The sequence below is a fragment of the Linepithema humile genome, chromosome 1 (assembly GCF_040581485.1).
Source record: "Linepithema humile isolate Giens D197 chromosome 1, Lhum_UNIL_v1.0, whole genome shotgun sequence".
Lineage (NCBI taxonomy): Eukaryota > Metazoa > Arthropoda > Insecta > Hymenoptera > Formicidae > Linepithema > Linepithema humile.
In genome coordinates, this window is record NC_090128.1 from 8,729,045 (window position 1) to 8,744,464 (window position 15,420).

General features: G+C 41.3%; 1 protein-coding gene across 7 annotated transcripts in view; it reads left to right on the plus strand.

Moving 5' to 3' along the window:
* Positions 1–15,420, plus strand: part of LOC105680097 (short stature homeobox protein 2-like) — a 24,526-nt gene continuing 9,106 nt past the window's right edge. Inside the window, exons 1-6 of one of the 7 annotated variants that reach the window (XM_067360479.1) lie at positions 1–263; positions 893–1,351; positions 2,700–3,150; positions 3,504–5,405; positions 10,684–10,917; positions 11,291–13,205. In XM_067360479.1, coding sequence (XP_067216580.1) covers positions 4,991–5,405; positions 10,684–10,917; positions 11,291–11,652 — 1,011 coding nt within the window. In that variant the 5' untranslated portion in view covers positions 1–263; positions 893–1,351; positions 2,700–3,150; positions 3,504–4,990 and the 3' untranslated portion in view covers positions 11,653–13,205. Of the gene's footprint in view, positions 264–373; positions 510–892; positions 3,151–3,338; positions 5,406–10,683; positions 10,918–11,290; positions 13,206–15,420 lie in introns of those variants that run through there. The other 6 variants (XR_010891500.1, XM_067360459.1, XM_067360471.1 and 3 more) reach the window with 6 other exon arrangements.

Sequence of the window (15,420 nt, forward strand, 5' to 3'; positions counted from 1 at the left end):
TCTTTGTTCAAATTGGTCGTTGCAGGCAATTATGAAATCTCGTGAACATTCATGGCAATTAATAATTATTTTTTTTATTACGTTTGAGATCTCTGGTAAATATAGAAATTAGCATATGTAATTTTGCGGTCGAGTAAATTAGGCGTGAAATTGCAGCTATTGAAGTATTGAAGCGGCCATGTCTCCGGTAATTAACTGGATCGTCATTAACACCGATTTGGTTGCTTTGATCGACGACCGTTTTCGATGGCAGTGTAAACTCTGTAAGTAAGCTCCGATAGTCGCAGCGGCCCCGTTAATTCAAAGAGAACATTGGACTTACTGATATTCCAACCGCAAACGAGAGACGAGAGATGAGAGATAACCATGTGCCATTGCATAGATCAGGCTTTTTGATCTAAATTAATAATGAGATACATTAAGTGGCATCAGAATTATTCAGATCCATGTTGAATATATAAAATTGTGACTAGGATTTTGATGAATCCAGAGAGATCTTCAGTTTTTTGGTAATTGCTCAAATTATAAATTTTTTTTTTTTTTTTTTTTTGTATTAACGTGCCGTCAAGACCTATCCATATAATATTGGGGAATAGCTAAATTATAATAAATAACAGGCACAGGCTAAAATTTGCTTTTTTACAAAAACAAATTTGTAATAGTATAAACATTGTATATTTAGGTTTACAACTAAGATTTACAATTAATTAAGTTTACAAAAGTGCAACCCCAATTTCAATCCTTTGCAATTAGTAACTTACCAAGTTCACAGGAGTTTATTTACGCAAAAATAAATTAAATCAGAAAATAAAATTTATATTCTGAAGATTTGTCTATTGAAAGAATTCTGTTTGCATAATCACATATTAGAACATACATGTTTATATTACAGGCACATGTTTACACTTTTGTCTGCAAAGAACCACTGATGCATATAGAAAGTAGGGTTTGCATGTACACACACATACGTGGAGAATGCATCGTGGGAGATTTTGTATAGCCGGCGCCAGATTGATTCGGTTCACCTAAACCACCATCCTCTGCCCCTTCCACTGAAAATCAGGGAGACAGAGAAGGGTGCCAGTGGATACCGCCCTGGATTTTCCACCAGCAAGTCGTGGCGAGGAAGGGTGTTTACTCAAGACACGACAATTCATTACGTAATTGAATTGAATGAGCCCTCTCCTTCGCTCTACGTCACCCCTCTCCCGGGCGTTTGGCTCGAACGTTATACGCGTGCGAATGCTCAGGCACGCGTGTGCGTGGTCTGGCGATGTATGCCAGCGAGGGGTGGACTGGGATTCAGAGGCGGATTAAGGGTTGGAATGGAAGTCCGGAAGCCGACGAGTTGGTAAGTCGATAAAGCGTCTCTTAAAAAGGTGATTGAGGAAAGCGTTTTTAAATCAACGTAATTAACTGACCGGCAGAAATGCTCTTTTAATTTGCATCAAATTTGCGAGGTGAGAAATGTGGAAAAGTTGTTATGGCACAATTGATTAACTCGTTAATCTCTCTAAACTATAAATATTACCTTAATTATGATCAAATTTTGAATTATTAATTATACATAATTATCGTTATTGGGTTGAAACTCCTGTTAAGAACCTCGGACATGTTTCTTGCGAAATGTGATTATCTCAGATTTCATGATGCGAAAATTTACGCATACGGAATTCCGTTACGGCCCTGAAAGGACACTGTAACCCCTCCGTCGCGCACACCCCGTTCGTCGTCAAGCATAGCGCGGCGTCTACTCTCCTCTTCTCCGAGACCGGAGAGATCCGAAGGCTGGAGCCAACAGGAGGGGCTGGTAGCGAGCGACCGAATTAAACGATTAGTTAAACTGATTTCGAGTTAGGCGAATGAATAAGTAATCGGATTTCTCGTTAAGATAATCGCATTGCGCCCTGATTGGCTCCGTCTGCCTGCGTTATAGGCCGCACCCCCGATATTTTGTCCCCTCTTCCGTCTCGTCCACCCTCGTCCTTGTCAATGCGCCATCCTCTCTCTCTTTCTCTTTGTGACAGGAACGAGGAGAGGATGTTTCTCTCATCGTTTGCACGGGAATCTCCTCGTTCATTCCCATTGCTGGCATCTCATCTCCCAGAAATTGAGAGGTGCGAATATTTCGAGTAATGTGCATGCTCGAACTTTTTCATTAGTATCCATTATCCCGCTGTTCGACATTTGTCATTAACTTCTAATTATCATAGATTACTATATAAAAGATTTTGATAGTCGATCAATTTGATAGCTCAATAATGACTTTGACACATTCTTTAACAAATTTGGAATTCAGTTTTCCTTAACAAGGAAACACTATATTTTTATCAAATTTTTATTTTATTTATCTGGGCGGTTTTTCTTTAATATTTGATATATTAATAAAAATATACTTCTAAGATACATTCTTTTTAATCCTCTAGATAAAAGTAAGAACAAAATTTTTCTGTAAAGAAAGTCAGGAATTGAAATAATAGCAATGTTTCAAGTTCAAAATTTTGTGTTTCGAATGCGTTTATATTTATTCGCGCTTCTCGAGCGGACTGTATCTTTTCCTTCTCCCATCTGTCCATATCCCGTAAAACGGGCCGACAATGCGGAGTCCGCTAGCAGCCCGAGCAATTACATTCCCCGAACGCAATCCCATTTAAATATTGCCGAGTTTGGCGGTGACAAACATGGGGCGCATGTTTCAGGGTCGCATTCACCTGGCGCGAAGAAGGATTTGCGGGACAAGACATTCGTTCACGAGGATAAGTTCTGTGTATTTAATAAGTACTAAGCGATGAAGATTTGAAGCAATACTGCATCGCAAGGACAAGAATCAACATTTCCCTCTGCAAGACAACAAACGCGACGTTCTTCACAATAAATCGCGCCCGAAAAATCGAGATCGGCAGGAACGAAATCGAATTTACGTCGAGCTGACGTATATCACCTTCACGGCCCTGAGAGTTCACTTACGTATCGTCGAGGAAGGAGAGATAAAGAGAAAAGGAAGGAGGAAAAACGATACTGGTGAAAGGAGAAGTGGATATTGAAATGTAGAAATATATAAAAGCTGAGAGAATGAGACAGCATGACAGAAGAAATGCATTTGTCGCGAGAAACATGCAGGGCTGGTTTCTACATCGGTAAATCTACATTGTAATATTTTCCAAACTTATTTTTTTCTAAAGATCCTAATTCTATATTCTTATTTTTATATTTTAATATTTTGATGTACAGTAAGTTTTATGTACATTTAACTATATTTAAAAGTTAAGTTAAATTAGATTTTTTAAATGTCTAAAAGAAAACATGGCTAGTACTTAAAACTAAACTTTTTAAACAATGAGGATTATCTGAAAGAGTGAAATAAGCAAATAACGATCTGCAAACTAGAATTTTACAATTAATTGCAATTTGTGTGCACAATCATTTGTGATCTGCCGAGGCGAAACATGACATGTCGTTAGAAAAATCCCGATTTTACTAATAAAATAACTCTCCCTTCCCAGGTCTCGCGCAGAAGATCGACTATCCGATGACCGATAACGAGGCCGGACAAAAAGGAAAAGCTTCGACCGCGGAGAGCATCGGATTAATTACCGCGCACCCGCGGCGGCCTCTTTCTGCCTCCAGGTAAACATAGCGGCCCTGGCGGCTGCACGCGAGAGTGGTAGGATGGTCGTCGGACGGCATCCTGGCCAGCGGCGAGGGGTGGTTTCCCCGCGAGCGTTCCTGCGGCGGGCGGAAAAGCGGGCGCAAATGCTAATGAGCGTCGGTTTAGGGGTGGAGTGTACCTGCCTCCCGGAAGGGAACGAGGGGTTGCGAGTCTGGGTCGTGACTTGGGTGGAACGAAAAGGAGGGAGAAGCCGGCGAGCTGCGCCACCGGGGCGTTTCCATCACGCCCATTCGCGTGCGGATTGGCCGGCGGTCGAATGGCGCCCTGGGCGACGCGTGGCGTCGCGACGCCGACGTCGTGATGTGCCTCCCGTCGACGTGTCCCCCGGCCGACGGTTCTCCTCGCGACGGCGGCGGCCGAGAGCCGTCGGTGTCGAGGCGCGACGTCGCGCGCGAGAGTCGCCCCGATAATCGCGAGGATGGAGCAGCTCGCACAGTTCGTCTCCAAGAGCTTTGACAACGCGGCAGCAGCGAGCGTCGAGGCCGGTTGCAGAGCGGCTGCCGGGGGCAGGATTACGCTCAGTGTCGCGCATCTTATCGGCGATCACGCTGTGGACGACGGTGATCGACGTACGTGCAATTGTTTTTTTTTTTTTTTTTTCTCATTTTTACGCCGACGACGGTGTATGTTATCGTGCCAATCGGTTTGACCGAAAAGTAATTGAGAAAATTAAATCGATCAATGCAGTGTACAGTTCTTTACTAAAAGCGGAAATTTGTTGCACGTGGTCAGGTCGATTCGTATGTGTCTGTGCGAGTTTGTTAGTGATTAATAACAACAAATTATGATGGATTAACATTAACTGGGTCCCGTCAAGAAGAAATTAATCGTAGAAGTTATGTAAAATCTTATACTTACATTTTTCTTTTATTTACAAGATGCATAACAATTATTTGAATTATACAATCATGCTGATTCAGAGAAATTATTACGAGAAATTACATTGTAAAAATTGTAAACATGATTGTTAAATTGTTTGCTTTTTTCTTTTATCTAATATACATTCTACTTCTTATCCACAATCATTATTGCTTCATAAATATATTATGTAATCTCATTTTTTTATATAATACTTTTTATACTTACATATATTTTTATTTGCTCAAGAAATTTATGTTTTAGAGATTTACCCTAATAAATATAGTCAATTCAATTTGATTTATCCTTGTTTGCATTATTACACATGATCTCTGTTTATAATCGCGATAGTGAAAATTGCATTCGAAAATGCGTGAATGCTCGTCATTGTTCAAAGTACAATTCACTTACGAATCGACCTAATCATCGACGCCTCCGTCGCGAATTTAACATGTGATCAAGATGGTCCCATACATCAAGCCGATACAAGCGAAATCCTGTTTAGATGAAGGCGCGCACGAGGCTGCGATCGGCATAGAGACGAGCGGAAGCATCGAAGAGCCGCCGTCGCCAGAAGGCCGGCTGCAACCGGAGGATCTTTCGGTCACGGCCAAGATCAAGGACATTCGGGACACCGCGGAGAGTTTGCCACCTCTGAAAACGCCTGAGCTGAAGCTGTCAGTTCGCAAATTGCTCGGATGTACCCCCTCACCGCCGCCCATTTCGAGAGATCGATCAGCCAGTCCGGAGAACTGCGTCGAATTGAAAAGTCAAAGCTCGAGTGACGGTAAAACAACTATATCCAGCAGTGACCAGGCCAAAGTGTCCTCGCAGGTTTCAAGGTCGAGTGGCCATAGCCAAGAAGAGTCTACCAAGGGTGAGTGACAATGAGAAAGCAATAATTTTTATCGTTACATATATTTTTTTTAAATTAAGGCGATTATTTATCGGAGCTGCTTATACTAACGACTTTTTTCGCAGAATAATTATCAAATATAACACCTGACTAAAAATATTCTGAATTAAATCATAAAGGAAGTTAAATTAGATGAATTGAGTAAATCAAATTAAAATATTAGTCTTTTATGAGAAAAGTTTCATTTCGAGAATGTTGCATATAATTTGCGACTTTGGTTTTAAGAAAAATTAATTAGACTACATAATAAAATACGAATTATTACATAAGATTACTTAACTGAACTTAAAATCCGTCATTGGACTTTTGTCTTGCTTTGTGCCTGCCCTGGCCTAATACGGGATAATGTCAACTTCAATTTCGGCAGGTCGACATCCTTAGGTTTAGCTCGTTTACGATAGCCGCGTGAACGGGTGCAGGAATGAGAAGGTCAGGGAACCTCCGGCGCCGGGCATCGAAGTCGCAGTACCGGAGGGATCCGATCTTCATTTATAATTCAGACCGTCGTCCAATAAAGCTCACAAGCGATTGGGAATAGCTGACCGTTCGCAACGTAACGATCGGCGACCCGATCGGTGATTTCGCTCACGAGCCAAGTCATCTTCGATAAAACGCTGGCTCTGCCGAGCACTGAAAGATGAAATTACGTCGGCTCCCTCTCCTGCAGATAAACGGAAGGAACTTCTAACGAAAGTGGAACGATCTCTCATAAGAGAATTAATTTTCCAGAATTATTCCTTAGTATATTATTATGTTCTAGCGTTCCTGCGCGGAATTGTAAAATATTATATGTAATATCGTTTTATATGAGAGATCTGAATAACGATTTTTTTATCGTTTTTCTTCCATAAATGAGAAAAATGAGATATTCAATTAATAAGATTACTATTTCTTCGATATTTATTCTATTAATATCTCTGAAACTCATTCCTTGAAGGAAAGGCGACCATTTATCTTAACATTGTTTCCATTCTGCCTTAAATATCACTTCTAAACGAGTCTTAAAATTAATTCTTGAAAATTAATTGTACAGTGAACAGATCGGTTCGGCCGCTATGAGGTAATTAATCAGCTCATACTTGGTGCGAGAATGCTGCTGCATGCGCAAGCAACGAGCGAGATTGAACGAACGAAGCGGAGGACGGGATCGAATCGACGGCGATCGTGTTATAAAAAGCGTGCAGCGTTGAAGTAATGCCACGCATGCTTCCCCACGCGATAACTTGAGCGTCGAGCGGGCAGAGCACGGGCGCCATGAATTTATGGTTTAATATGCGGCCCGCCGCGTTAGTTGTGTGTACGCCCCCCAAACGAGAGCAGGGAGGGAGAGCGACGAGGAGCACTGCTGCTACTGCTGTTGCTGCCGCTGCAGCAGCTCGCCTATCTCTCGAGGGCCCATAACTTTTTCCGATTAAGCGCAAATCAAAAAGCAATCTGCCGGGCCGGCAGCCATCGCGGCCGCGAAAGTAAAATCGTAAATATTCGTGAAGAGCTAGAGGTTGTAGGACATTTGCTGTATCGAAAAGGGCACGAAATGATAAATGTTAATGCGTCGATGATCACTGGTGATCCTTTTACGTTACATTAATTATATCGCTGCGCATACTGTACGTTGTTATTTTGAAATATTTATTGCAAGTGTTACTTGAAAATAATTATTTTATTAACTAAAAACTTCGGTAAATTTAGGTAAGGATAAAAAATGAGAAACATGCAGCGAGTGATGTTAGATAAAGCTGATACAGTCGTGTCTGACTATACGTTTACCTTATTTACTGATATCGACTTTTGATAAGTGGAGCAAAGATACAAGGCTCCGTTTCACAAAATTATAATTCTAATATTAGATGACACTCAAAAATATACTGGTGATGTATATAAATTTCTTTGGCTTATTGATGGATTGCTTTAATTGAATCTGCATATTTGCTATTGATGTTTGTGCAAAATTTGCTTACATTTGTTGCATGCAAAACGCGCGAAAAGTTCGTAAATGCTTTTTCGTTCGTGTATGTGAGAGTCTACTACGAGAGCCTTGCAGTTTTCTGAAACGACCACTTGTAACGAATGCGATACTCCAAAACACATTTCGCTTCTTCCGACGATTTAGCGCGGCGTTCGCGCCCATCGGTCTCCAGTCGCGCGTGTTTTTCCTCGATTGCCGTAAGTGTTGGTGCTTGACCGCTGGTCAAAGGCCCGCGCGCTCGTACGTATATTTATGGCACTTGGGGCGCGAGTTTTCCTGAAGTATGATAGCGGAGGGTGCGCAGCCGCTACTTTACGAAAAATGAGAGAGTTCCCTTAGCATCTACAGTCTCGCCAAATGCGATACAGTTCTGCAACAGTGATAAAAATTGCGGCCTTAAAATATTCATACAAATAAGGATACAAAGTGTTGGTATAAAATTTGCAAGATTTTTGTTAAATATTTAAATTTTATGTAAATTAGATTTAAAGTAGACAATCGAAGAGGAAAAAAAAAATTCGCAATAAGCTAAATCTAATAATCTCACTTTTGCAGATTCTTGCAAATGTTCAATGACCGTACGATTATCCCGAGATTCAGAAAGAATTAAGCGGACAAAGGGTTACACTTCTCGACGGCGACAACCGGCACGCGAGCCACTTTGCTTCATTAAGCGATAAGTGATTGCAGACCTTAAGTTCCCCCTCGCTTCTTGCGTATTCACGGGACCGTGCGCCATATGCAGCGGCTGCATGGGATACGACGACGCTTTTATACGTCTAATGGCCGCGATATCTCGGCTCGTTTCAGAGGGAGAAAAATAGTATAGCCAAGGCGGTGGTCGGTCCAGGGGGTAGTTCTCCAGGGGTGGCTTAACTGGATCAGGCCAAGAGGGCAGCGCTCTTAGTAATCGAATTAGTGACCCCTCGCGTCCGAGTGTGATTGCTTTGGGTTTTCTAGCGGCAGGGTTCGGCTGTCCTCCCCCACTCTCTTCACCCCGTGGAATCCCCCCGCGCCGTCTCGATCTCGACAAAGTATCGGTTAACGTCCAGCAGCTACGATTTCGCACCTCGGATCAAAACACTCGAGATGCATTCAGGTGGTTCTGATAAGGGAATTTGTTGCAAGCGTGTTATGGGACTTGGAAAATATGGAATTTAAATGTAGTTTTCTGGTTGGCAAAATTTGCTCTAATGATCAGCATACATTAATTGCAATAGTAGTGACAGTTCTTCGTCTAATTCAGGTAGAGATTTTTGGTCGCTCTGAAATTTAAATCTAAAACTTATAAAACATATATAAAATTCAACGATAAATACAGAAGAAAAAATGCAAGAATTGTTGCAATTAATTAAATTGTAACAATTTTATATACAAAAATAAATAATAATTGCCACACAATGATAACAATTTTCAATTCTCGTTTCAGACGATAGACACGTAAAATGTCTCTATAAAAAAAAATGAGAGGAACAACTAGGAATGTTAACGATACTGATTCTCGCCTCTGCTTTCTATGGGAACACAAGGGAATAAAACGACTGACACGTTCGAGTTAATGACTGCGACAACGTGCGTATGTGTTGCGCCATGGGTTATGCTAACAGGCGCGGGCGAGGGGCGTCGGAAACCGCGCGAGTTATTTTGGCGACAGGGGGAGAGAGGCGGTTTTAAACCGCCGTTGTACATATGGATGCGGGCTGCGCACCCTGCCTAGAGCTCAGATTGGATTACGCGGATATGCGCTAATTGATTAAAGCGCCGTACGCAATGCCGCATGGAGATCGCGCCGGTGCGCAAACGCACGTAGACTGCGAAACGCGTTTCGTTTTGCTTCCATTTCGACTAAATCGCGTCGTCTGTTACCCGCGGAAAGCGATACCGCAGAATATACTATTTGCGATAAAAAGCGCAAGCTGATCCGACGATTCTGTATTTCATCCATTTTCCTTCATTTTTTCAACACAGTATAATTTTGCTCTTAATACAAAAATTATTAACATTATTAAACATTAGTAAAAAATTTAGATAATAATTTTGAAAGGAATACATATCATTTGGTTTGTCTTATTAATTTCCTTGTATTAATAATTTGCATTGCAATCTGAAATACGATAGTTGACTTTCAGCTCATAACTTTAATCCCGTCAAAATGATCAGCATTGTAAAAACATGTACAAATCTTGGGTTAGCGAAAGAATAGAATTATCCTGGAAGAAGGATGGGAAGACGTTCTTACGCGAAAAACTTCTTCGGAAACCGCAAGCATCGCCGCGAGTTAGAGAGATGCCCGGATAATTAACGGCCATACGATTTAATTAATGGCCGCTTAATGTAAAGTAACTACGGTACTACGGCTCTTCGAGGTGTTGCCGACGGGAAGGTGCGGCGAAGAAACTTGGACGAGGGAGGAATGACGAGGGGGGCGCGGGAGGGACAGAGGTGGATTAAGTGTCTCGCGTAAGAGCCCTTGACGAAGGGGATGTGATTTATATAATTTAGCAAAGTGGTGAGCTACACAGCCTTATACCGGGTCGTTAGTCATCCCCGCCTCCTTCGCTAAAGAGAGGAACTCGTACTCTCACCTTAATCACCCTCTTTCTCCGCCTTTCTGCATCTGTCCGATGGAATCTTACGCGTGAGGATGTGCTCTCGATACAATAAATGTGTGTGTGTGTGTGTGTGTGTGTGTGCGAGAAATCTGCGCGATTTCAAACGTAAATTTAGATTAACAGACTCGTGTTCGACGAGCGGCGGATGAATTCGGGTTGCCCCCCAATGCTGTACAGCTGCCTACTGTGTGCTGAAAGAAATCATCTTCGTGTTTTGCACGCGTCGCTGCGTTTCTCTCGCGCGCGAGATACGATCGTCTAATGTCATCCAATTATGGACGCCGTCCGGCATCTCGATTTGAATAAGATTCTCATAAGGTGGCGAGATATATGTTGATGGCGCCCAGACTGGAAGAAATGGTCCGTGAACGACTCGCGGGGATCAATTTGCTAGCACGTCACTCCGACCTTGGTCGTTCTGGCTCGCAGCACGCGTTTATTCCGGTGAATTAATCATCGCGCGACGAAAACTTCGTTTCTCGCACCACATTTCGATGATGACTCACGGATTTCTGCTTCGTCAAAAATATTCCCAATCTATGAACTCTGCACATTTCACTGTGTTGTTGTTTCTAATTGTAATCAGAAAAGCATTCATTGTATTTCAATACATTTTTCATGATACTTTTGCACATTTACTTCAGCAACGATTAACTTGCAGGATCCAGTTGTCGGAGTAACGGAAACGGCAACGGCAAGCAAAGGAGATCGCGTACAAATTTCACTATTGAGCAGTTGGCCGAGCTAGAGAGACTCTTTGACGAGACACATTATCCCGACGCATTTATGAGGGAGGAGTTGAGCCAGCGACTTGGTCTCAGTGAGGCGCGGGTGCAGGTCTGGTTCCAAAACCGACGCGCCAAGTGTCGTAAGCATGAGAGCCAGCTGCACAAAGGTAACATTATTACAAATGGAATCTGTAATGGAAAAAGTGTCATTTTATTTTTTATTCTTAAACCTAAATCAATCTAATCTATAATTCATTCAAATCAACATATAATGTGAAAAATAATCAAATTGCCATTCACAATTTTACATAGTTTTCAAAAGTCATTCAATTAAAGCGATATACTAGAGAAATATCAATTGTGTGTTGAACAATCTTACGTAGTTGTGGATACACGTTCAGTAATATTTTAGAATAAACTCAAGTTGCTAAAAACTTATTAAAATTTTTGGTGTTAAATAAAACAAATTATTAACTGAATTTGTTTTTATATTTTGAGGCTATTAAGGGCAGATAACTAACCTGTTAAGTTTCTTCGCAGGTGTCGCCGGAAGCATGGTGCTGGCGCCGCGTAGTCCACCGACGACGTTAGAACCCTGTCGAGTGGCACCTTACCTGCCGGCGCTCAGGTTGCACCCGCCGCCGATTCAGGGAACAGGCGCCAGTGTCACGGTGGGCTCGGCCTTTGACCCGGCGGTGCTGCACTATGCGGCGGCCGGCGGTCTGTTTTGTCTACCGCCACCACCGCCTCCGGCGCCGTCGGCCGGTCATCCTCCCCATCCGCTGAGTCTGGCAGCGTCGCTAGCCGCTGCGGCGGCCCGCTCGAAAAACAGCAGCATCGCCGACCTCAGGCTGAAAGCGAGGCGGCACCAGGAGGCCTTGGGGCTCGATAGGCCCGCGTAAGACCTACAGTGCGTCTTGGACGACAAAAATTCGACGAGGATGAAGGAGGACGATCGGGATCAGAAAGGACTTTGCTATTTGCGATTCAGAGCTGTGTGAAGAAAGGATTGAAAGTGGATTGAAACAGTAATCGCGGTGAGTTCAATCTTTAATTCTATAGAGAAGGTATGTAAAAGCATCAAAAGCGAATCCACTGACCACTTGTATTGTTCGTCGTTAAGACTTTGCATGCGAGTGAAGGCAAATTTTCATCTTTTATAAGTCGAGAACTTTAATTCTCATATTTCAAAAATAGATAATCATGTTTTTGCATTTGTTCAATTTTGGCCCAATCCTGAAAATGTCAATTAAATATGCAAAGTGCATTATTTTGCGCACAAATTCGTTCGCGCGCAAAGTATTAAAGGCATCGTATTTCTTCATCCGCGACGTATCGAAGCGTCCGAGAAGTACAAAGGACACACTGTGTATAAAGTACGAAATGGTGGAAAACGTGTAACATACATAATGTATACAGGATCGAGAATCTTGCTTGTATCTCGATTAGTGCGCTCCGTGTCGAAGAACTGTGATCCAAACCGCGATCGGAGGCTTTAATCAGCACCGATATTTAGAGAAGCTGACATTAATGTAATGTAAAGTTTATTGCCATCGATTCTTGAATCAGCTCTCTCCTCGTGTCAGGGGTTTGTTCGGAGCTGAGATCAACTCTGCGTATGCTCACGTGTGTCAAGATACATTTAAGTCTCACGAGGTTTCTCAAAGGTGTTCATTAGTGAGAGAATTTTAGAAAGTTTGAAAAGATGTGTCAAAGTCACTGATCAACGATAAAGAGAATCTTGCGTTGCCATCGAGAATAATTTTTCAGTCGCTTTTTGCCGACGGTATTAATCGACGAGATAAATCGAAAACATCAAAATCACTGATCAATCGCAAAAATTTTGACTCGTTACGAGAACTGAGGGAAAACGGACGATCTCGTTTTCGTTACTTTACTAGGAGTAATAGGTGACAATTTAGCGCAAATCGCTAAATTGATTACACGAGTGGCTGAATCGGCGCGTCTATCGATTAGTCGATTTGTCGCCAGTGTTTTTACATAAACAAATCACTTCAATCAATTTATCTCTTCGGTGGTGAGACGATTTAATAAATTAGTAGTCTCGATTTCCTCACGACATTAGTTTCAAAGGCATTTTTTAAATCAGACTTTTTATAAGACTAGAACAATACAGGCGCGCGCACTTATTATAATAATTTAATAACCGTTTAATATTATTATAATAATAATAACCTTCGCTGTCAAACTATCAAACTGTCAGAATAATCGAGATAATCAATCAGCGTCGCGGAAAAGATGCAACAATACTTTCGAAACTTTCGAGATTTCGATACATTCGAGTATCGATTTTTCATGCCTTTTTTAAAAATGGATGTGTATTTTGCTCTAAATACATTCAATTTTAACGTGTTTTATACGATTAAATTATAATTATTAATAAAATTTAAATAATTCTAATTTGATAAAAAGTCTAATACTTTATATTATTGAAATTTATGCGTTTTTATAAAGATATTTTATTTGTGAAAAGATATCTTGATTACAATCGTGTATTGTCGTATAAGAAAACATAAGAAAGTAGTATTGTTAAGAAAAGATAAACAAAAATAATTGATTAAACTAATTTTAGTTATTTTTTTACACCATCTATCTTTATAAATAAAAATTATTTCAACATGTCGATACAATTAAAAAACTATATTTCCAACATATATATTACTAGAAAATTCAAACTGAAGAGAGCTTGAAATTGTGACCAAAACATATTTTTTATTATTTTTGTATATTAATAGTTAATAGAGATTTCTTCTTATGCTTTAACAACCGCGCTTCTAATTCTTATTATTGTTTGTCTCTGAAGAATCACACGTTAGATTATTAAAAAGTTTAACTACGAGATTAGTTATTGATTTACGAGATCGTAAGTCATCGTTGCAGACTCAATCCTGCGGTCGTAAAGCGACCGAATTACGACGGGCTTTTTCTTTTGCGCGTAAAAAGTATGTGGATCGTGTACGTTAAAGCAGTCGCTGTACATAGGCGTTCTTTTTAATTAAAACTGCTAATCAAATCACAGTTACGCAGAGTCGCTTCGATCCATCGATGCACGCGGATGGGACGATAACGACGCCCCAGGGACGGTCGGAATAAATCCGTGTTAACGCAATTACAACTCTCCCCCGAGATGCATGCCTGATTTATCTATGAAAATGCGGCAGAAGACGTCGCAATTGAATCATTTTTTGCAATAATATACTTCAGACACAGTGAACGCTATATAGCGTTACGACATTACAAAAATCTCTTAATTTTGCCAAGACTGCCAAACATTTGATGTATCAATCACGCTAAAGTAAGACACGCACTTTAAACGGTAGCGATTTGCATGGAGCGGGTTGAACGAATTATCGCGCTCGAAGAACGTCCGCTTTTTGGTGTACCTCATCCTCGCCGCTGAGGACGAGGAGGGGTTCCGGGACAATAACGGCGCCCCGGGGACGACCGGGGTAACGCGATTACGCGGCGTGGCACTGGCACAGCGCGGCGCTACTCGAGCGGTTCGCCCGGCTTGATTTATCCGCGTAGCCGCGCGTTATTGCATTAGCGCCCCGACAGCGATGCCCGCCGTCCCCTAGTTCGCTCGCCGGCGACGAGCGCGAGAAGTCGGTCCGGCGTCCGTCCACCCACCCGTGAATCATCTCCGAGAGTTATGTCTTGCACACCGTTGCCAGGACGCGGCGATCTATAATTTCGTCTCGCGGCTGGTCAGCGATCCTGGCGCGTCTTGGAGTTTCCTCGTATTCCCTTGCGGACTAATATCACTGGCAAGAGCTCTTTCGACCGAAATCTGCTCTTGGACGTGATATTCCGTTTATGTGTATGGTCGGTGATCCCGGCTTTTTCTCAAATCATTCGTGAATCAATATTGCTCGTATGAAGAAAAATTGACTGCGAAAACTACTGAAATCCTTGTCATGTAATTGGTCGCGTGAAAAGGATTTTTTCAGTAATGATCTTGATGCATTTCAATGTTTTCGATTTATCTCGTCGATTAAAGAAAGTACTCGACATCGTTGAAAATGTCTGATCTTTCCCAGATAGCACATGTTCGTTTCAGAAACGTTTCACAAATATTTCTTCGAAACGTTTCTCATTGGTTAAAATGTCAATCCGAAAAACATTAAGAGAAACGTTATTTTTCCGACAAAAAATGTTTAAGAAACGATCAAAAAAACGTTTTTTTTTTTTCTTTTATCCACGCGCAAAAAAAATTATTTTTTCTCACAGAATTAATAAAATAATACATTTATATATAAATGTATTATTTACACAAATGTCTTTTAGATATCTAAAAGACATTTGTGCTGCTTGGTACACATATACATATATACACAGGATGTCATGTAACTGGTGGTACAAGCGAGAAGGTGGTGATTCTACCTGAAAAACTGAATCGAAAATATAGAATAAAATTTTTTCGCACGAGGTTTTGTTTCCGAGAAAAATGACTTAGAAAGTTTATCGAGTACGCGTGTACTTGATCAAGTCTCAACTCAACAGATTTTACTGTAGATTATCTTGATGTTTGTAAATACCGTCGATGTTATTTTTTTTTTTTTTTTTTTTGTATCATTCGTACTCTTCTCTTACACTTATCGAATTGAGTTCTTAGTTTCTATTATACTGCCGATATGACTACATATAGC